This window comes from Diachasma alloeum, unplaced genomic scaffold, assembly GCF_001412515.2.
Source record: "Diachasma alloeum isolate Michigan unplaced genomic scaffold, Dall2.0 Dall_scaffold_00358, whole genome shotgun sequence".
Taxonomy (NCBI): Eukaryota; Metazoa; Arthropoda; class Insecta; order Hymenoptera; family Braconidae; genus Diachasma; species Diachasma alloeum.
The window spans coordinates 205,253-230,097 of record NW_021680497.1 but is presented as its reverse complement, the minus strand read 5'-3'; the positions used below and the strand labels follow the sequence as shown (position 1 = coordinate 230,097).

The window sequence follows — 24,845 nt, the reverse complement described above, 5'->3', positions numbered from 1 at the left end:
GTTTCATTGGCATCAGGGGGTCAATAAATACAGAATCAACGTTCACTATTTTTTATTTAAACACCGCCTGCAAACGGGGAGATGAGGGTGGCTAAAATATATTCTGCAACCCTGTCTCCTCGTTGGCTACAAATTTCAACCCTCCGCATACATGCCTTCCCCTTCACCCGGTCGTAAAATCACGCGTTCTCGGTAGCATCGAGGAGGGCTTCTCAGGACCGAAAAGAACTGAGGATTCGAATGGTCTCTGGAAAAGTACGTCGCAGAACTGATTCGGACTTACCAGGTCCATCTAGGTCTGGAGAGATCTTGAAAGACCTGTGTACGTCCAATCAGAACCAAATCCTCGACTCGGGCCCCACTCCCCAATTTTTCCTCGCCCAGCATTAGCATTACCCCTGAATTAATTAACTCCCATCACCTCAGATAGCAAAATACCCTCCACTCTCCCAGTCGATGGCCCCTAGATTATCGAATTTATTAGCAACGGCTATCCCCAGCATTTCGCGTCATTTCGAAGAATCCCGCGCCCCCCACGAAGTTGAATATTTTCCAATGCCCGTCGTGTATCCGCGCAACTCTCACAAGTGCAGACGCAATCGGCAATCTCTGAATAGACTGTCTTGTCCATATATAACGCATAAAAGATTCTCGCTAATCTCACGTACTTGATCTTCCCCCGTTATCGAGTACCCGAGCCGTCTATTCCTGCACTTTAGCGCGACTCGCACCGAGGATTTCCGTGAACCATTGAGACGCACGCAAACCCATTAGATTCAGCATTTGAATATTTTCCGGGAGGTAATAGTAGCCGTAGTGATGAGTAACACCAGATCTGGCTTGTCACCAGACTTGTGGCCCTCGGGAAAAGGTGGCATTCGCGTGGTACATGAATTTACCGAGTTAAATCCTGTGGGCAGATTAATGCATCAGACGTTGTGGCTTCAAATATACATAACTAACAAGAGAGAGACACTCGCGATGGCACATGGCCCGTCGAGGGGTATATCTCCCGCGTGCGAGTGCGAGTAAAAGACACCAACAACATCGGTATTATCCGGAGAAAATGGGGGAGGAGCATTAACGGACACGACGTGCGAACAAAATCATCAAAGGGACGAGTAAACTCCAGCGATGATAAAATTTATTTACATCCTGACAATTTCAGAGGTAATCAACAACAACTTGACGTACGCATTTCAGCCAAAATTTCGATTAATGTTGGTGAAAATTCGGTAGTGAAGTGGCCAAACGGTTCAAGTCGGTTGCAATCTGCCGCCAGTTCTCGATGAATATCTCAAATTCTAGAGGAGTTTGCAAAATTTTTGTGAAAATCTTTTTATCAAAGAAAAATGAAGACTATCGAAAATTGAAATTTCCGGTAGCCTTTTGAATATTTTTATCGCAACATTATTTCACTGAAATATTGACGAATATGGTCATTGAAAATTCAGGTAAAATTCAAGTTAATCTTGAGCAACATCGCGACGAAAGTTCACCAATGTATTTGAATTTTGAATAATGACGATTGAAAATTTAATTGAAAATTCTACAAAATTCACCGGAATTTTTCTGCTTTCTATTAATTATCAGGGAATAATTGAACTGATATTCACAGCTCTCATTGATTTATCAGTAAAATTATGAATTTTCAGTGACGAAATTCCTTGAAATGAAACAAAAAACAATAGTCATGCCACGAGAGACTTTACGCGACAAGAACCGATGTTTTACATTAAAAATACGAAAAACTTGAGACTGAGATGAGGTAAATTGACTCCGAGTCACCACGAGAGGAGTCCAAAGATTTCCATCACTAAAAAACAGTGTCCCAGAAATTTCAGTAAAAACTGTTTAACAGTATATTATCACACACTAATCCTCCAAAATTATAACACCCTGATAGACTGATTCATCCATTTTAAACGAGATTCGTTAACTATTAACGAATGGCGGAGTTGAATATGACCGAATGAATATTCGTTAATAGTTAACGAATGGTTCGCTTGAAAGGTGAAAATTGAATGAACATTTGGTGAGACCAAATAGACCCTTTTCAACCAAATCCATTCATTAACAATAACTAATCCTTTCTATCAGTGCATTAACGGGCCCGATGTGCTATCAAAATCATCAAAGGAACGCCTGAACTCCGGCCCTGATAAAATTCAATTACATCGTGGCATTCCCATCGGCAATTAACAACTGAATGTAATGAACGCTGGAAGAGGTTGACTTAACGGCCAATGGAAGCATGCAATGATTTTCTGGTTAGGCTTGAGGATGGGCTTTGGAATGACAATGGCTTTATCACCGACTCCCCCAATAGACGCTGTCGTCCGTGTCAATTGGCCGGAGCCGATAAACGGGCCAACGCGATCGTGATAATTGCTTTAATGCACGTAGACGTGATAATGCAACGGTCGCAACCCCTCTGCATCGTGTGCACATGCATCAGAACTCTTCTGCCGTGTGCGGAGACACTCCCCCGGCCCCCGGAGCAGCCGCAGTTCGTTATTTTCGGTGGAAGGTACATTTGTATGTGAAGTATGCACCCGGCCAAACATAATTGATTGGCTCAGTTCGTTATGACAGGCGTCTCATTAAGATGCGCTCCAGTGCGAGCTCGTTTGTTCCGCAAAATCGAAATGCACCAAAGGAACTTGAGAGTGTGTGGTGCAACGTACGGGTGATGTATATAGTTAACCCGGTACGTGGTTAATGGCCGAGACGAATTGGGGGATGTCGCGAAAAAATTCTCCAGCAGGGAATTCGCCCGGCGAAGACCGGATTTTTTGGGGCGAGTGTCACTGACGGGTTGACTCGTGGTCAGCCGTGTGTATCGCACGGGGATTAATGTCAGGAGGAGACAATAAAAACAGAGCGGCATTAATCGAGGGAGGAAAAAGAGCGGGAGGGTGATTAAGATGTATGGACACTTCTCAAATCATGTCAAGGTGTAGATTTGGTAGACCGAGGCTCGGCCCTTGAACATGACAATAAAAGAGAATTCCGAACCTCGTGAACCTTATTTCATTAAATAAATCCAATCCGATCACAGCAAAAACGAATCTCTGAATTTCAGACACTTTTTGTAAACATTTTTCAGACACTAAAAAACGTCTGAATAAAATGAAAACATCTTGATTTATGTTTGGAACAGTGACAGGTAAATCAATCAATCATAATTACTGGTCAATTGTGAAGTTGTCAATTTTGAACGGAAATCTTGAACATGTTAAATATTAAAGTAACCATCAATTTGCACATTTGAATTTCGAAATATTCTATTAACCAATAATTTAGGTAGGAAGATTGACGATTATTTGGATAATCGAAAATCAAGTACCTAAATTTAGAATTAGCTTGTTAACTAAACAATTACATTTCAGTATTATCAAATATTTTATTCACCATCAAGCGAAAAATTTAGTCAATAAATTCTGTAATATTTTACATCTATCTGTCAAAATCTAATATTATTGCCATTCCCTGGTTCGGAATTCAAACAAATTTTCATTTTATTGAGACGTTTTTTAGTGTCTGAAAAATATCTACAAAAGCTGTGTGAAATTCAGACATTCGTTTCTGCTCTGATGATGAGGCAAACTCTTTACTATTTGTATCGATTAATTAAAAAATATTATTTCATCATGAATTAAATGCTATTGAATTCTAACCAGAAAATAAAGAGATATTTTTCACCTGACGACAACTCAACAGAATTATTTAACATCTCGCAAAATATTTGCAAAGGCGATTTTGGCGCCGAGAAAGTGCGGGTGTGTGCACACCAGTATAATTTATCGTCAGCACGTGCGGAAGAACGCGCCTGGGCGTGACGAGAAGTGCGCGGAACGATAAGCAAGACACTCTGTCTTGCTCTCTCATAGGCATTGCGAATTATTAACAAAAATTCCGGGGTTAAAAGGGGAAAAAATAGAATTTAATGCGTTGTGAGTAGAGCCCACCGTAATCATTCGGCTCGACGAGTTGGTGGAGCCACTGCCATCAGAAATAAATATATTTTTTATCTCCACGACTTGAAGCGAGCATTTCAAACTGAATTATAAAAATGGGATTTTCTTTCGGAGTACTTCCGTCTCGTTGGGCTCATGATTTTTAGATGCACTCTGTTATCCAATTATTTATTCATACTCATCGCAAACGGTATGGTGTGGTGAAAAAAATGACTCTTTAAGCCATGAAAGTTGATAAAGAGGAGCTTACACACGCACAGAAATTTCTTGTCTAGGGGTGCTCTTTAGAAAAGAAAGAAACCGAGGCATGGAACAAGTGAAAAGTGCTTCGCGTAGTGTCTGTGCTTAAGTGCCCGGGCGAACGCGACTTCCACGAAGATTCACGATGAAACATTCTTTTCAGGGGAGTCTTTACGTATTTAAAAACAAAAAATTCAGAAGGGCTGGTTTTTAGATGAAAAAAGCTGTTTTGAAATTCTCTGGCAATTTAATAGAATTCAACATTTTCACGCAGGAAGACGAATTCCGCATATTTTCCTGAATTTTCATGGAATAATTGAATTAAAATTTAACATTTTCATTGATTTTTCCATCAAATTTCGAATTCCCGATGACGAAATTCCTTGAAATTCCAGTAGAACTATCACAAGATAAAATTTCCATAAAGTTTACCGGAAACTTAAGCCGAAGATGTTCAACACAGCAAAAACGAATGTCTGAATTTCACACACATGAAAATTGGTTTGAATTTCAAACATGAATTCCGATACGTTTTCATTATATTTAGACGTTTTTTAGTGTCTGAAAAATATCCACAAAAGGTGTGTGAAATTAAGACATTCTTTTTTATAGTGAATAAAGTATCATCATCCACTAATCTACCTTAAATAAAAATATCAACCAAACCCTCAAACAATAGACAAAGACTATACCAAATCATCACATCCCTAATTTATTGACTCAACTCCTGCCGCAATATATTCCCATAAACGCCGTCGATTCGCAAATTCCACTCTCTCGCTATTTCCATCCAATCCCATATTTATTCTCCATTCAAAGCCTCCTCTAACCCTCTCACGTTAAAAAAATTGTTTGATCAAAAGGGATAGACTGAAAACCCCAACAAAACGCGGCGAAAAAAAAAATTCGAGTTTATTCTCCCGGAATATTAGCTATTGATTGAAATCGAATGCTGTAATAAACTAAAATTCCCCAGTGGAAGGCAATGGTGCGCGGAGAACACTGAGGGATTGAAAAAAAAAGCAGGTATTCGATAAAAATCATATCCCATGCAATCTCCCGAATACCGCTGGAAAAAAATCAACAAAAATATAGGCAATATGTTTCAAGCAGATAAGGTCGATGTGCAGAGAACGAGAGGAACTCGTGTTGTTGGACGTGGGTAGGTTGCGTGACAGTGCGAAACTTCTCTGGTTTCTCCTGAAAAACTATTATATACCAATCACACGAGAGAAAGAAGCCGCGTGAACACTTCTGGGTGCTGTGAAACGCCCGTGAGGCCTTCTGTGATGTTCTCTCCACTAAAGATTGACGATAACGCGTCAAATTATCGCTAATAGCTGTAAACGCTCGTAAAGACGCCCAAAGGGAAACCAATACTCCCGGGTAATATCATGTGCAACGTCAAAAGACTAGAATCTTTATAAACCCAGAAACAAATAAACTCCTGAGTATATCCGAAAAAAAATTACTTTTGATCAGTAGAAAAAGTACTTGTACCCAGTGCCAAGGGGCTTCTGGGGAAAAGGCACATTTTTGTACTTCCTCGAAGTTACAAAACAACTTGATGCAAGTATCATGCGTCAAGTACCTGGGTACTGGTGAGAAGTACCTCAGTACTTGTCACAAGTACTTTTGTTACTTGGGACAAGTAAAAAAATTACTTGTACTGAGTACCTGGCCGGTTCTTTTCAAAAGTACCAAATAAACTCAATATAAGTTGAGTATAAGAACACAAAAATGTTTTTTTACCGTTTCTAAAAACCGAATTTCGTCAAAAATTCAAAAATCCAAATAATTCCCTCAATAATAATAATGCTTTATTTCCAACCGCATGGCATGACACCTTTTACAGTATATTATCTAACAGTATTTTTTCCTCGCCGAACACACGCAATAATTCCCTTTTTGTGAGTAATAAAATTGAAAAGAAATTGAAAATAATTTTTCGAAGCCTTTTCAATGTTGATAGCAACATAAAACATAAAAATTTCAACAAAATTGAAATTTTGTGGGTTTGAAAGCATACCAATAATTCTCGAAATCATCCATAAAAATTGCAATCTATTGATTTTTTCCTACAAAATATCTTCTGCTGAACATTTCTATTTACAAAAATGCGTAAGAAAGCCCATCCTATCCGGTAATAATATTCACTTTTCTCAACAAAGTAATCAATTGGAAGTACTGAAATTAAGTCCTAAAAGTACTTGAGAGAAGTTGAAAACTTACTTTTCACTAGTACCTTTGGTACTTGTGAAAAGCACTAAAAGTACTGGCAGTAAGTAGTGATACAACTTCCTCCCAGTACCACTTCTACTCGATCGGCAGATGTGGTACTCCACCCAAGGACACACAAGGTACTTGGGACGAGTATTTTTAGAACTCCTCAAAAGTGAACTTCCCCCAAGTACCGGTGGGCACTGGTGAGAAGTACTTTTTTCGGTATAAAGAGACACAAAGGAAGATTGGCACAGAGCGCGAAGGGAAGAAGAGCAGCTGATGGAGGTCTGATCGAAGCGGGAAAAATAATGGTCAGAGGGTTGGCGTCTCCTGAGGGAGTTGAAGAAAGGAGACATGTAAAGGTAGTTGCGACCAGAGTCACATCCATCATCTCAAGACACCTTTGTACACGTGTGGAAGGAGAGACGATGAGCTTGGCTCTGTGACAAGGGACAAGCAGCCCATAAGCGATTCGCTGTTACCAACGCCTACCATTGCTGTCATTCCGAAGTCCAGAGGCGTCATATTTCCCAGCGAACGGTCAACGATGCCTGTACAAAGTAGCCCGATCACCCCAAGAATTTGAATACCAATGTTCCAAGTGGGGGATAAAAAGGCATTGAAAATTCCTTTTATCTTATCTCCGAGCGTTTTGCGAGCATTAATATCCGTCGAGTGTGCATCCCACACATAGGGAAGACAGGCGGGCTCATGACACTAGCTTTTAATACAAGGTAGAAAGAAGAAGCGCGCTGATCCACCTACCGAGCGCGTGCTCTATGGCGCTACAATCCTTTTCCTCTCCCTCCGATGAAGTATCCTCTCGTGCAAGAATTTACCGGAACAATAACCGGGCGGCCGTTACTTACATGCTGGCCAACGTAATTTATATTCAAATGAGAACGCCAAGCCATATCCGGGCTTGGTGTATGCCTTATATATTCCCTTGCCTGTAGGGCTCCTCTATATGTAATATGCCTCGTGTTGAAAGAGGGCAGAGGACGAGCTGAGCAATGGCCGCCGATGGCTGGATTATCAAATCATAGAATAATTAACTGGGTGTACGAATCTACTTAGCCTGGATGATAATGTTTAAACGTATGGGAAATTTATATTTTCGCTGGGGTTTTTCATCTTTATTTCTTATTCTTTATTCTTCCTTTCTATTTGTATTCTCAATTTTTATGCTGTTGATCTTATTTTAATTAATATGGAAAATTAACGAACGCTGTTAATCAACAGTTTTTTCGGTCGGCCACTGGGGAATTTTTATCATAGCTGCACTGCTAGAAAATTACTCTTGACGTTTCACGTGAAGAAGATTGAAATTTTTAACAACGACAAAGTTATAAATTTCTGTATATTTCTTCATTGACGAATCAGTTAATTTATTGAATATTCAAGTAATTCTCGATTTTTAGGTCCAGTCGTCACTGAAAAACCTCTAAAATTTTGAAAATTCAGGCAGCAACTTTTTTGAATTCTCAATCTATTGAAAATTAAATTGTATGTACTTCAATTTTCACGCTGACTTTGGAAATTGAAACATTCATTGGAAAATCAATGATTATTTAACATTAAAAATCCATTTTTTGAATTTTCAAAATGAATAACAAATTTAGTTTGGCTTTCATTTGAAATTGAATTCAACCTCACAGCATTGAAAATTCAGATGCCATTGTGACTGAGATTTCAAGAAATTTCCAACAGTGTAGTTACTTTCCTAAAATAATTTTTTATTTTGCGATTAATGAGAATTTAAGGTTATTAATTGCGGCAAGGACTTCCGTCGAACCTTCCTCATAACTCAGTCTCCCTCAAGACTCCAATAATGATCCTCTTTACCCATTTGTCATAGAGAAATGTCCGAAAAAGTCACTCGAAAATGAGGTAAGCTCTTTCCAAAAGTATATCCCCTCTGGGTCATCGTCGGGGGTAAAAATTCCCGTCAAATGATCTCTCCCATGATCATGTTCTCAGCATGAAAAAAAGGACTTTCCCCCCCATTTCTCCACAACCCAACAACACCAGTTGTCTTTATAAATATTTTTGGACACGAATAAAGCACTCCTCAGACTTTCCGAGTCATTATTACGACGTTTATTGGCTATGACAGTGAAACCCATACGAAATGCCTTTACGACGAGAGATCTGCCCATGTACTTTTCAGTAAAAGTCTCAACTCCTCCCTCTTCCTGAGCTATATTCCAGCGATAGTATTTCTCAGTACGCGAATCAGCAGGGAGCCTCCTCTCTCGGAATAGCTTTTAACGCCTGTAGGGGGTGCAACGAAGTGTTCTCACTACTCACAAGGATTTATCTAGAAATAGATGGCCATTGTCACTTACGCGTCTCGCAAAAAGACGAGTCAAATATTTTCAGAAAACCTGTTATTCATTATTGTGAATGCCCCCCAGCGTCCAAGTTTCATTCCACTCGTGCTCCTGAATCCCCAGCATCTCCGACTTATTATTGTTGTTCTAATTGTAATAGTGTGGCTCGAGGGCGAGATGCAGTAAGTTGCAGTAATGATATACAGCGAGCACTTGAAAAAATACGCAACAAAAATTGTTGAGTCTTGTCGGGAGTGGAGAATAATCGACGGCCTCCGGGGAATATGTATCAAATCAAACTCTCCAAATGCTCTATTTTGCAGCGATGGTTTATCTCGTGTTTTCCGAGCACCACAGGCCACTCTCAGCCCAGACAAGATCTTTGTCCATGAAAGCACCGGATATTGGTGACGATCCACTTCCGAATCCTTGAATCTGGCGGTCACGAAGACGCCACTTAGTTTTCCCTCCACCTTTCACAAAGTTCGCGGGACATCAATGTCGAAGCATTTCCTTCCGTCAATGTCAAACTTTCATGACTCTTATTTTTCATGTTTCCTCCTCCTCCTCCTCCCCCCCCCCACACCCTTTCATTCTTCACTTTTTACTCCCTTTATCTTCGGCGAGCCAACTTACACTCGGTGACGGTGAAAACGGCGACTGGAAAGTTTCTGGTAGGCACATACTACCACACTTGCAACAGCGGAAGTTCTTGAACGCTCACGACGATATGTCAATGACTGACAAATATTCAGACAGGGTGACTCGAGGCTCTCGGATATATTGCATTCCCCAAATTCCCTCTTCTCGATTACAGATAAATCCTGCTGGATTCTCCATCACTGGAAAAACAATTTTTATTCGCGACTCAAATTAAGATATTAAGACAGGTATTTTAGGGGAGCGTTTATTTCTTCGAATACTTCATTCATTTTTCACTGATTTTCAAGGGAGTTAATGACACGAGGGTAAAATAATTTTTGGAATAAAAAATACTGGTGAAAAGTGTTATTTTATTTTTATTTATTTGTTCGATGTAGACACTCGGGTTTTTACATTTTTTGGTCTGCGCATCGACCCGTGCATTTGCGCATGCCCATGGGTTACGCACGGGATTATACAGATGTGTAGGGTTCCACATTACAGTGTGAAACCCGGCACTTTCTGTGCGTCGACACTCAACTGAAACCGACCGGATTTCACGCACGTATGGTATAAACACAATTCTGAGATTTGATGTAGACAAAGGGTTTCCGTCTCCCCTTAATGTCTTAAATTAACCCGTCTCGAAGCCACTCATCTTCCCAGTTCTCCGTGCCACCTCAACCCTAAACTCTATTTCCATTTTATCGAACCGCATAACCATTATTTTCAAAAAAAAATCGTAGGGTTTTTCCATCGACGTAAATTATCGACGCGTGCCACGTGTGGTGCCACTGGGCGATAGGCACTCGGCATTGTCTCTGTCATCCCGACCTGCCCATCAGCCCCCCACGGTGTACCCAATTTGTGGCGGGCCGATGCGATCGGTCCCTAAAAGCCGTTTAGCCCCCGGGAAAGTCATCCCGAGGTCTCGTCATTCTACTGCATGCGGAGATTTTTTTTTTCGCGTTTGATAGCTGATGTGGTCGCGTGTGTCTGCAGGGGGATCTCTTCAACTATCTACTGTGTAGGCTAATCATATTTCGTCGCTTATCAGACGCACAGGCGTGTGCGTGTCGCATATACTTTCTGCGCCGCCTTTATAAATACAAGGGGGAGCCAATGAAAATTTATGGATTTTCTTGTAGCGTGCGTTTTTCCATTTTTTTTTCATTCTGTTTCTTACAACAGTTCCCGTCATTACATGAGTGTTGAGGGAGAGCGCTTGCAAGACTCTTCATTTTTATAGCATTTTAAAATGTTTAATGTTTTTGTTGAATAGTTTTTTTGTAAAGTAGTGGAATGAGTTGATGTAGGGTAATTTAGTAAATTGACGAAATGTGTCGCTTGTGATTCGACGAATTACTTCTCAACCCCTGGCACGACCGGTCAGTCAATTATTTCTCTTATTTTGTCATTCGAAACTTTGAGTAGTTGTCTTGCTTAACATTGCTGCAAAGATAAAATTATACATTGTGACTTGGAAATAATATTTATATATTAAAATCTCGTAGTTTGGTGTGAAAGAAAATAATCGATTTAGATAACTGAAATAAATTGAATATTTGAAGATAACCAATTTATAGTTTCCATGGCGCTGCTTATTGTTCATTGAATAAAATCTCAATTAAAATACAGTATTCTCTGCTAGGAGTAATTTTCAGATAAATTACCGTTTTGGGAATCAAAAATAGGGAATGTTTTTCGTCTTAATACAATTAAATTAACTGGATATAAAATCCATTACGATTTGAGGGAATATCGTCAGTGCACTGATAGAACGGATTAGTTATTGTTAACGAATGGGTTTGGTTGGAGGTTCGGGTCTATTCGGTCCCACGAAATGTTCATTCGTTAATAGTTAACGAATGTATATTTGAGGAGCCTTGTTTGACTTGACTTTCGCCATTCAAGTGAACCATTCGTTAACTATTAACGAATATTCATTTGGTCATATTCAACTCTACCATTCGTTAATAGTTAACGAATCTCGTTTGGAATAAATGAATCATTCTATCAGTGTGCCATAGACTAAACTAATGTTTTTATTGCGCATGAGACCACCAGTTCCGTCACTCATAACAGCGGAGATAAAAATAATGAAGAACGTACCTAAACACCACAAGTTCCCCAATTATCGACTCCAAAAAAAGAATTGCACGTGTACCCATCGGTTCTCGACGTCCGGCAATAAAAACTCCGTAAAGACGAGCTGTAAAAACATATAACGCAAAGACTAAAGCACGAGGGGTCGTTAATGGCACTGGTGATCGTTAAGAAATTAAGGAATTAAGGATTTTCAGTGGCGCGTCGTGGAGTTACGCAAAAGACGATGGCCGCTTTACGAAGGTAAACGAGGAAAAGAACGGCTTCACCGATGGGGCAAAAAAAAGCCATCGCCAAGATAGTAGTGGAGTGAAAAAGGACTAGCCACCTTATCGACGCTCGTTTGTCTCAACGGGTAGAAAATTCACCCCTCCATTTTTTACGTTCTCACGAGCGCCTACGAGACGCGCAAGAACCGCACTCTTCCGAGACTCAGTGGAAAACAAGTGGCGGGGAGAAGAAAATGGGGAAATAAAGTCGTCGCCATTAGCCGAGTGCACAGCGAGGCTGAAAGTTTCATCCGTCAGGGAGGATGTGGAACTGAGATGAAGATGAGACTGAAATATTTGCACATTAGCAAATTTTCACATGCAGTTGTCGGCGTTTTGGGATAACAATTTATTGTGGGAGCACCTGGAGAGATAATAATAGTAAGGAAATATTTTTGGAATTTTCCAGTTCATTTCAACAATTGTTTTGGTGGAGATTAATCAACTCATCTATTTATTTGAAATGAATCATCAATTATTCACTTCTTGGAGATTTTTGGAGAATTTCAAGGAATTTTGTCATTGAAAGTTAGAAATTTAATGGAAAAATTAAGGAAAACGGTCAATTATTCCATGGAATTCAGCGTAATTTAACATTGAAGATTCATTAAATTTCGTTAAATCTTCAGGGAATTTGGAAACGCCATGAATTCCTCATAAATTAAATGCAATGTCACTCTCCTGAAAATAACTATGAAATTTCAATTGAAAAAAAAATTGAAACAATTAAAAAGCCATTAATTTCAAAAAATATATTGATTCAAATGCACAAAAATTGTGACATCCTGTTCACTTGATGTGAATAAAACTACAAATGAAATTCAAATTCGAATAAAACCTTCAGCTCCGCAAATTAAGAGTAATGCTCCGCCCATCGCGTCAAAAAAAAATCCCCAATAAGACAAGATGATGATCCGCTAGTTTACACGGCGTCATCCCGTCCCGCAATCCCGTTTAAATGCATGCGTCGCACCATTGGCACTGAAAATTGGCCAATTACCTCGGTTGCTCGAATGCTCGGCACATTCTCCAAAACGCACAGCCCATTAATACGTATTACAAGTGCCATCCCGTTGATTCCATCCTTACACATCCAAACGTGTTAAACCGCTCTTCATTCCAAGTAAAAAAGTGTCCTGGTGTCGGCTAATTGGCGCCCAATTGCAATCATTAAAATAATTTCTGTTGTCACGTGTCGCGAGTGATTACCAGCATTGTGTTGTTAACCATCGGGTACCGGAACTAAGTGGTAACCAAGGCGTAACCGATCGCCTGTACTCTACGCTGAGAGAAAAACGACAAAGTTCTCGAACAAGTATTACTTGTGCCAAGAAAATCGTTTTTTTAAATTATCAAAGAAGGATTTTTTCCTGCCAAACATGCAGAGAGTGCGCCGGAGTGAAAAATTTTTGTCGCAAAAATAGATTTAGTAGTTAAAAAAAAATTGCATTCTCTGTACACGCAAGAATTGTCATTTCTAGCACTCACCGAATACGGAATCGACTCGGAAAATTTAAGTGATGGTATCGTAATTTTTCACAGGACATTCAGATAAAAATTACGGAACGCTCTGAAAAAATTTCGTGATAGTTCCGTACAATTTTTCGGAAAAGATACGTAATTTTTACTGAATATTTCTCTCCGTGTAGGTATTAAGGAGAAAGGACCCTTTTTTTCTTTTACCACTTTTTATTCGACAGCATTAAATTATTTACAGTATTTTACATAAAAAAACAGGTGTCACATCCAAAAATTAACGTATTACATATTAATTTTTGGTAAATCCATAACAGTATTTTAGAGTTATTTCCGGAATTCTAAAGCATTAATGATTTTTATTATTTACGATCTATAAAAAAGTTGAAAAAAATTAATAAAATAGTTGTTATTAATTACAAAAAAAAATTATTATATGAATTTAATCCTCTGGGTGTAAATTAACAGCAGATGAGATATTAATTGTTGATCATTTAAATTTAAATACATGTTTAATACTTGTGGAATCTCTCAGCTCTCTTTCATTACACAATAGTTTGAACTTAAATAGAAAAATATTGAGGGTGGACGGAAATTGTTCGTATGTACCCGAGCGAGGAGCCCTTCGGGTGAACTTGCTGGGTTTCTGACCAACCCCTCGTCCTATCCCTTGGGTACCAGAGAAATGCACCACTAATGGCCGAACCGTGTTACATTAGAGGGATTAATGCACTCGTCCCACATGCGTATATATCGATTATTGGAGAACCAGTTGAAGATCATCCAGATATCCATGATTTATTTAATACGATTTTAATAGACTTTAATGCGATATAATCTCCCTGATGACGATGGCAAAGAAACTCCAGCGCACATTCTCCTCGCAAATAATTATCACCAGCGAGAGGAAGATTTTTACAACTTTGTCGAAAGTACCCCATGGACAATTTATCGGATCGTTCAACACCTCTGGGTTAACGATCCTATCCATAAAACGTGACCCCAGTCAATAGAGGATAAATGAAAAATTTACACGAGACAAACTGGTGTCGGAAATCAAGACATTTTTTTCTAATTCATTGATTTTTTTCATTTCCTCTCAATTTTTTGTTAAATTATTTATTTAAATATATTAGACATGTGCGAAAGCGCGCGCTTATTTATTCGTTATGGTCATAGATGTTTTATAAATATTGATAATGACTTAGAGAGAATTAAGAGAATGAAGAGTGAAACATCAATGAATTATTTTTAATCTTCGATTAATTCTTTTTTTTTACTTTTTAAAATCAGTAGTGAAGCGGTAAACCGAGTTAAGTCGATTTTGACTATTAGCCAGTTTTTGCTGAATATCTCGGAATCTAAGAGAGATAGCAAAATTTTTCTTATGAGTTTTTTTATAACGCTCTATTGGCTCTACAAAAAAGGTCGTGACAAAAATCTTTCTATCTCTTGTAGATTCCGAGATATTCGTTAAAAACTAGCCAATAGTAAAAAACGGCTTAACCCGGTTTACCGCTTCGCTACTGAAATAATCTGATTAAAATCTGTAATTGTTGAAAAATGAGGGGAGGGTTATGAATTGGTTTCCTAGAAAATTGAAAATTTTTTTTCAATTCTTCGGAAAATTTCACAGTTTTCCAGATAACCGTAGATTTTCAAAGATTTTTCTCGAATTATTTGGGAAACCGAAGAACTTTCATGAATTTTGTAGAGTTTAGAATTTATGTATGAAAATCTGAGAACCAGGAATTGATCATTTTTGCGTATGATAAATATGAAAAAATTAAAATTTGGGAAGTGAAGCATAATTTGTGAGTTAAAAAAATTTATAAATACTATTTTTTTTTCATGATCAACAATTAGGCAATTTAGATATGTTTTAATATAAAGATAAACTTCAGACATGAAAAAATGAAAAATATGACGCAGAAAACATTTTTGGCATTTGAAGAATTTGAAAATACCGAGGATTTTTTTAGCGACTACTTCACGCGACCCATTGACCAATCAGAATTGAGGATTAGCAGCCAGGCAGTTTCGAGATATTTCGATACAAAACAACTTCACGTTCCCACTTATTTATATCCATGGCTAGATATTTTTTTACCAACTAAAATAGAAGAATAACTTAACAAACAAATTTTTCAAGCTGAAATAAATGTGAACTATTCCAAACTCTACCACAGCCTCAGCAAAATGGATATCTGACCGAAAACATTTCACCTCTTTTTACCAGCGAAAATAACCGAGACATCGTTACCCGAACGAAACAAAGAATTTGGGGCGAAAACCTGCGTGTCGATGTTGCCAATTCCACGTGGTAGTTCGAACGCGTAGAAATGAATAGAACTCCAGCCCTATTCGCGTTGAGAGATTGTCGGACAATTCAGTAGGATCACGCGATGTGTGCTTCATCCCCTTCCGGAAATATAATAGAAATTCACCGCGCCGTGTTCCCAACGCCATTCCCGGCGCCCAGCCATGTCGCATCGGGCTCTCTTTTTCCCTGCTCCATACCCATCAGCCCTATCGATTCCCCTATTCTCGAAAATCGCTGTGTGCCGATGTCGTCGAGACACGCGAACGGTCAGGGCCCCCCGAGGCACTGTCCGCGGATCGATTATTTTTTTTACTTTTTTCGGGTGAAAATCATCGATAGCGCGCGAAGGGTATCGGTAGGCACGAGAGCACTGTACAACTCCCCCGGGAATTTCATTTCAAATCGACACCGAAGATCGATACTCGTTTACACCCACTTGGATCAGTCGACTGTTACTACAGGGCAAATGGTACGTGTTATCGATTCTAACTCCGGTCGTTAGTTTTATCTCAATGTGAATCTTTGTGGCTAACGAGAAACCTGGTACCTAACGATTCTGACGGTTATACGTACCTCAGAGACATTGCGCAAAATTTTATGATCATGGGAAACACGATCTTATCGACAGGTTGGTACCGGTGCGTTTAACGCTGCAATTCATTTTCATTGATTTGAATGTTCCAACAGTCGCGAGTGGAACGCATCCCCCGTCCGAAAATTGTTGAAACTGTATTTCATCGGGCGAGGGATTTATTCTTCGGTTTTTCCTCCTCTTGTTTGGGAGAAAGCGGAGAGGAAAATTCTCCCGGAAATTCGTTGGAATATTGAATCTCCGTTCGGTAGTCTAGTAAGGGCGATGTGTTTTGCCGGGGATTGCTCCAGTTTCCTGGTAGACGAGCCATGAAATAGAATAGCATGAATGCGGGTATATAGGTATACTCCGAGGAAAACTCATCGTGTCTCTTCAGTCCAATGGACATTTCGAGAGAACGAAAATCTGCGTCGTTCAACTCAACCTGCAATCACTGCTCGGTTTTTTATCAATTCATTTGGGTATTTTTTCGGGGCCAAAATCACTTGCCCTGGTGATTACGACACACTTCAGAAAAAATTGAACTTTTGTGAACAGTTGATTAGATATTTTTAGGAGGGCTATATTAAAATCGATTTAGAGAAGGACAAATCAGTAGCGAAGCGGTGAAACGGTACACTGAGAGAAAAACGAGAAACTTCTAAAACAAGTCTTACTTGTGCCAAGAAAATAGTTTTTTGAAAATTATCAAAAAGGATTTTTTGTGCCAAACATACAGAGAGTGCGCCGGAATAAAAAAATTTTGTCGCAAAAATAGATTTAGTAGTTGAAAAAAAATTGTATTCTCTGTACACGCAAGAAATGGCATTTGTAGCACTACTCCTTCGTTATTCGATACTCCCATACGTATTTTGCTCCCGAAAAATCTTTGTTTTATGCGAAACAAGGGATAGTAGTTTTTCGTTTCGGCTGTCTAATAATCACAGACAACAAATGAGCCCTTAAATGAAACAATAATAATTATATGATATATCATATCATAATTTATCAACAAAGATTTTCCTCTATATGAGATATTTTCATCCCGAAAAGGTGTGAATTATCCGCCTCTTGAGCCAAATATTTCGTTGCTGTCGAAAGCAGAACAATTATTCATGTTTGAGACTTTCAAATTCAAACCAAACAAATTCTTTTTTGGCATTTTTCAACTCGTGATTTTGTTGGCCCAAACAAGACTTGTTTGACAACGTGTTTGTTTTTCTCTCAGTGTACAAGTCAGTTTTGACTATTGACCAGTTTTCAATGAATATCTGGGAATCTAAAAGAGATAGAAATTTTTTCGTCAAGACCTTTTTTGTAGCCCTCAATTGGCCCTACAAAAAAGGTGATGACAAAAATTTCGCCATCTCGTTTAGATTCCGAGATATTCATCAAAAACTGACCAAAAGTCAAAATCGACTTGACCCGGTTTACCGCTTCGCTACTGCATTGGCTGTTCTATGAAATCGAGACCCGTAAAACACGTGAAAGGACAAATGACTACAGGACAGATATATTCACTAAATTTCCTTGTATTGTCGGGAGGAAGTACAACACATGACGCTTGTGGGAATTTCGAGTCAAGGAAGATGCACCGATCCTTGAAAATAAACTCTGCGGTCAACGAGCCGGCTAGTCCATTTGACGATGCCACCACTGGGCAAAGTGTTCCCAGCTCCAGTTTCCCTACTTTGACAAAAGCCAAGAGGTAGAACTTCTTAACCCAGTTTTCGACAACAAATCGTAAACTCTATCTCCACATCCGGAACATTCGCACAAGAGTTCTTCGGGGAAAATTGTCTCGAATAAGAGCGTGTGTTGAGTTTATTCGGACAACGGTCAATCACATAAATTAGGGAGCAAACACAGCAATTTCAAAGTTCCCCCTCGATGTTTCACGTGTTACACAGAGGGTGCTCGGTTGGGGCTGGGAATACAAGGGCGGCTGATTCCCTCTAAAATGATATAAACGTCTTAATTAAAGGCCCTCGCGCCAGCTGACTCATGATGAATTCCATATGGATCGATTCTCACCTATATTTTTCAATTATCTCCCATTCACTGGTGCATATTTTGGGGACTCGATCGTTAAGGTGTTTCGTCTGTAGATCACAGGGGGGTGAAACGGAAGCGGAGTCTCATTGTTCTCGAGCCCCGATTCAGTCGCTGAGCACGAAATTTTCCAATTTTCAAGGAACTATTTAAGTGTCCATTTGAATATTTTTTGAATATTGATTTTATTTATCAGATTGATTGAATCGGGTGTCAAATAATTTTTATTGGATGCTTTTCTAATTATTGAAATAATATTAAAATGCGTCTCGAGTTGGTAAACCTGTCGAGTGTTTTCTCTCTCTCAGTTCCATGGTCCAACCCATACCTTTCCCATGATGCTCACTGACATTCGAATCACGCGCCTGCGCGTGAGGGCGTAATTGCCCCGAAACTCAGAATTTTCCGAATCATTTGTTCAAATAACTTTCTTATGAAATCTGAAAAAAATCTGAAACTTGTACGTGTTCTCAAGAAAGATTTAATTTATCACCCGCTAGTTTTTTTTCAATAGTTCATTATTTTTTTGGGTGCCATGGGAATTTCCCTAATTGAGAATGGGGTATCCTCGGAGGTTATAGCTGGAGGGGTTACAAAAACATCCAAATTTCATTATTTATTTTCTTGAGACTGAGACCTGAGAAAAATGTGCAAGAATTCTCAATGATACTCAGAATTTTCTCCCGTGAATTTTCCATTTTCTTTTCATTATTTTGACTTTTCAGCCGGAACACCTCAGAGGTGTTGAAGAATTCGATAAAATATCCATCGACTGTCACTGTAACAATTAGTGCCTTCAATACTCTTATTTTAAGACATTCGAATATCTTAAAATAAGACGTTTGATTTCCGACGCAAACTGAATCCAAAACAATGCGCGAGACAAACTCAACTGAATCAAGCTTAGGAGATAAAACCCCCAGCACACAGTGTACTCGATCTTTAATCTCAGCGCGACACACAACTCGCAGCGACTGCAGAAGCTGAGTTCCCTCCATTGTGTGCTGTGATGAAAGCAGAAGGGAAGAATAGACAGGGAGTCCTTTCGTCCTCGAACTATGTAAATGCACGTTGAGGCTGACAGAGAAAAAGACAAGGAGACAACTACCACACAGCGCAAAACCTTAAGACGGTAAATATAGTTACGAATGCGCGGTACTCGCGGATTAGCATATTTTAGAATTGCATTAATTACCGAGGCTCGGGTTGAACAACGACGCGTATTAACTTGAGTAACGTGGGCGGTTGATGTCTCTCAAAGGCCATTTGTTTGCGATCTCAAGTGTGGCAACTGATAATTATATGGTTATGGAGAAAGTCCAGGATTTGTGCGTTGATCTATGATTTTGCGAATTGTCAATATTATTGGCATTAATATTGACGGTTAATTGAACAAAATAATCGTCAGGAGAATCATGTTCAATTTGATTTGGAGAGAAAAAAAATCATGAAGGGTATTTTCTCTCTTCAATATTATTGGCATTAATATTGATGATTCATTGAATAAAATAATTGTCAGGAGAATCATGTTCAATTTGATTTTGAGAGAAAAAAAATCATGAAGGGTATTTTCTCTCGTCAATATTATTGGCATTAATATTGACGATTCATTGAATAAAATAATTGTCAGGAGAATCATGTTCAATTTGATTTTGCGCGAAAAAAAATCGTGAAAGGTATTTTTTCGTTAAAAATTCAGAATTTCTTTGGAAAAATTGATGGAAACAGTAAATTTCTGTTCAACGATTTCCTCAGAAATTAGTAGAATTTAGGAAAATTCCGGTAAACATGTAATGGAATTCTTAGTTAATTGAAAATTCATCGTAATTCGGCACTGAATTACTGCCGAATTTCATGATTTCATGCAAAATTTAAATAAGTTGAGGAATTTTCATCTCGCTGGAATTTAGAATTTTATAATTATCTTCCCCTTAAATCGCATTCAATATCTCCCTCTTGAAAATTACACTGTTGGAAATTTTTTAAAATTTAAGTAACAGATGCATTTGAATTTTCAATATTCCCAACTTGAATTCAATTTCAAACTAAGTTGCTCAGGGAATTCCTGATTCATTTTGGAAATTCAATAAAAATAAAGTTTTTCATGATGAATGATCATTAAATTTTCAAGGATAATTTGGATTTTCAAACCTATCGTGAAAACTAAGCAATACATTCGATTGAATTTTCGATCGAGTCCCCAAAATGTGCCCCCAGTGAACAAGATTAATGGAAATTCCATGTAAATTATTCGTTATTAAAAATTTGAAGATTTTTTATCTGAAATTTAAAGAATAATCTAACAGTGAAAACCTATCGTAAAAATTCAGCAATACATTCAATTAAATTTCCAACAGATTAAAAATTCAGAAGAAAAATTGCCTGAATTTCCCCAATCTTCAGTGATTTTCATGGTCGCATGAACCTGAGAAATCAACTTCCATTGAATATTCAAGAAAATTGACTGATCTATCAATAACAAGATCAATGGAAATTCCATGTAAATTGTTGTTAAAAATTTGAAGATTTTTTACTTGAAATTTAAATAATAATTTTCTAACAGTGTACGAGTCGCCAGTCCGTGAAATTTCAATTTTCTCCACGAGTCTACGCGCAATTCCCCCATTTTCCCGTGTCATGTTGAATGTCGTCATAAAATGCAACGCGACCGCGATAATTTCACAATTCAATCCTCAAAATCTCCCCCCCCCCCCCCCCCNCCAGAACAAAGCGATATCTCAACGACAACTCGAAGGACCTCCCGATGCGCAGTAATTGACCGAGCCGCCGAAGCTGAAATTCATGGAGCGCGAGAACGGATCGGCTGTCAGGGCGTCGAGAAACTCGTGTACACGTACAAGCATAGGTCCTTTGGCGGCCCTCTCACCCTAACTCTCCATGTACACTCTGTACATCTATATCCCAGGGATAGGTTATTGGTGGCAGTGTGTGAAACGCCAGAGAGAGATGTGATATATGTGTTGGAGTGCGTCAGAGCGCCACGCCCACTAACACCGCGGCCTAATTGAGTGATCGAGTGCCCTTGCGGTGTTGGCACCTCCAGCGATGCCGGGGGATGCTGTGTTGTAGGTGGTCGCATGACATCCAATGCTCCACAGGGGAGATCACCCTCCGTCTACCCCGAATCCCCGAAAAAAAGATAATTGATGCATTTATTTTGATTCCGAAAAACGCCCGTAAATTAATCAATTTTCCCTTCTCTGTTGCAGGTATGTAAGAACGCGGGATACTAGTCGATGTTGGTTCTCAGGTATGCGCAGTTGGAATCACTTAATGATGTCTTGACTTCGTAGTAAGACGTTTGGTAGAGAAGACATTCTCATAATATCTTGAAATACAAGTCCCCAAATTTAAGACATTTATTTTGTTTCAAGCTCAGACGAATGGAGTGTTTGGAGAAACAAATGGGACATCATAAGTTTAAAAGAACAGGTCCTCGATAAGTCACCTGGAATGTCTGCAATTAAGGATCTTTAGCCAGTGTCGGTAAATTGTCGGTAAATGTGTTTTTTTTCGTGGATCAACACGGAGAGGAATTTTTGATAAAAATTATCCTACCGTTCTATCAAAGTGCATCATGAGCCATCGTTTCCCCATTTCTATCCCGAAATTCAGTGGAAATTAATGTATGATGATCCAATCTTATTCTACGTTAGAGAAATTTTATCCTGACGCAAAATAAATTTTTACCCTACCGGCACGGTAATTTTTATTTTTATCAGGATAAAACTTCTCTAACGTAGAATAAAACTTGATCATCATATGTTAATTTTTACTAAATTTCGGGATAGAAATGAGGAAACGATGACTTATGATAAACTTTTATAAAACGGCAGAATAATTTTTGTTATTTTGGGAAATGGTCCGTATGTGCAGCGCCATCTATCGGAATTCTAGAAAATTTGAGAAAGAAGGAAAGGCCATGGACGTATCAACGTCCAATTACAGCTGTATCAACGATACAGCCGCCTGCAACTTTTTATCAAAAATTTCTCTTCGTGTGCATTTGGTGCATTTTGTCGATTTCATTTCTAAATAATGAGCATGGGTTGCTAGATTAAAATCTGCATCAAAGTGAAGGGAATATCTCCATCTCTCACTTTAGAACGACTCAATTTTTTTAAGCACTAGTGATGTTGTCTAACCATCATTAATATCTCACCGTCTGAATTTGAACCACAAATGCCTCAAATTTGGAGCCACAAGCGTCCTAATAAACCGGCCAAAAAATGGCCTCTCAATTTTCACCCTAGTTTTTCTATTAAAGTACTCGATGCTGATTCCCATCTCCGCGCAGTTGTGATCACATACCTCCCCCGTCCGACACGAGATCCATCGAGATCGGCAAGATCGATCGGCTGGGAACGTGACGATGTGTAGACCCGCGTAAATGAAAAAAACTGAAAAAAAAATTTCTATCATACTTACGACTGCAACTGTACAGAGATATCGAGATACCGGTGCAATTTATCCGACGTTAAGCCCAGCTGGCAATACCTTCTGGATGCTTTCACGCTGTGATTGATTCCTCCGTGTAATGAGCTTCCAATTCCATTTATTGTTTCGTTCTCAGTAATCAAAGGAAGACAGCGATGATGAAAAAAAAAGTTAATCGCCGTGTGGATACGTGGATATCGTAAAAGTACAAGCCCCTCGTTATCGATTTCACTCGATGATTGTGATGCTCGCGGGACTCGTGTCATTCCCAGAGCAATCAGAAGAAACCTATGGGTTTGAAGTGAGGTTTAAAAATAGAAAGGGGAAGGATCCTCTTTGTTGAATCGGGATCCTCTTCAGCGCTATGCCCTGTTATATCATTCATCCGGTTTGTCGGACGGGGGCGGGGGTGGGGGGAGGGAATGGCGCACGGTTCACGACAGAAACAATGCAATTTAAATGTTAAGCGGACGTGGACTCCCCGGCAACCCCTCCACTGTTTTAACTACCGTTGACTATACATCTCGTCATTCTCTAAACGCTCCTCATTTTTCCTTTCATTCTGTGAAATTCGGCGTCATCAATTAAGAAAAGAGGAAAAAAATGGGCGCAGAATCGCGGAATGTAATCGGGGGCGAGAGATCCTCACAGCATCTGTTATTTTTGCTCAGTGCAACCCGATATTTTGATTCCCTCGGTGAAAAAAAAAAATACGGACATGCAAAACTGACGACCCCCTTCAACGTGACAGTTAAATCGAACCTCGGTTTCCTCGTTTATTCTGTCTCCCATGAGTGATTGCGAAGTGGTGGAAAAAAACGAAGACGGGGGAAAAACAAATGGCATTGTGCAAACGGTGTATCAAAGGGTGAAATGCAAAAGAGTTGGGTGGCAAGATGTAAAAAATAATCGGGCGCTCTGCCTGGTTCGATCGTTTTTATACTGTGATTATTGAAACAAGCCCGCGGGGACGGGTACAATCCTTCTGCTCATCTATCATATTTTCCCGCGGGCAACTTTGCGGAGAGAGAAGGCCTGTAGGAATTATACTGTTAGGAAAATTGAAATTTCGATTTTCTCTTATTTTACTGTTTTACGTGAATTTTTGTCAAATGGTGAATAGTCAGGACCAAATTACGCGGAATTTTTAATTAATTGAGGATTCAAGAATTTTTTTCCCCGGAATTTTCCTGATTTTTTTTTAAATTTCATGTAATAATGCAACTGAAATTTGTAGTTGATTTATTTTTTTCGTCAAATTGTGAATTTTCAATTACGAAATTCCTCGGAATTCCATGCGTCGAAAATTCCTTTTAATTCCATAAATTTTATTGAATTAAATCGCAATATTAATCAATTTTTTTTTATTAATCTTGAAATAATGATTGCGATAAAGACAATAAAATAAAAAAATTCAGTATAAATTCTAGTTCAGGGGAATCCAAAAGCCCATGTTTTTTTTTCAAGTGATAAATCCACCGAATTTTCATTGCCGTTGATCGCCGTCCGAATCCGTATTCCAATGGAGGCGCAATCACGTCGTCCGAACGTGCCACATACGCCACTGCATTTTCCCTCTCTCCCGTGATTTTATTTTTTTTTCATTTTCCCAATTAGCGCGAACAATTTGTCGAGCAAGCGGAAAACGAGTGAGACTAGCCGAGAGGGGGGGGGAGCGATCACAGCCGACCCGAGTGAGTGAAATAGAAAAAGATGTACACGAGGCACATACAATTAATCCCACGATTGGTTTAATTCGCTCGACATTATCCAATCAAATACCGAACTGAGTACAACTGAAACCCAACCATATCTCTATCACTGGGCTCTCCCTCCACGTCGGTGTTGTTGTTGCCTCGTCCCTTTTTCGTACGAACTGGTACTTCCGTCGTGCGCTCTCCCATCATGAAACGTTGAATTAAACAACCGGACGCCGTCGAGATGAGGGAGGTTAATTCATGAGTGGGGGAGGGGGTGTTACGTTCGGTGATAAATCTTCCGTGGTTCGTAATCGACAACATTTGAGAAACAGAGGGACGGTTATGCACATTGTGGAAAATTTCTACTTGTGCATAAAATTACACTGTTGGAAAGAAATTAAAATTTCATGGCAACTGCTCACTGGTAATTTTCAGGAGAGTCACAGTGGATTTATTTTACGGGGGAAAGAAT

The 24,845-nt window shown here is 39.1% G+C and overlaps 1 protein-coding gene across 1 annotated transcript in view; it reads left to right on the top strand.

Moving 5' to 3' along the window:
* Positions 1 to 9,209, top strand: part of LOC107041136 (roundabout homolog 2) — a 193,433-nt gene extending 184,224 nt beyond the window's left edge. The window contains exon 3 of the mRNA XM_015261540.1: positions 9,100 to 9,209. Coding sequence (XP_015117026.1) covers positions 9,100 to 9,209 — 110 coding nt within the window. The remainder of the gene's footprint in view (positions 1 to 9,099) is intronic.
* The last annotated feature ends 15,636 nt before the right edge of the window (positions 9,210 to 24,845 follow it).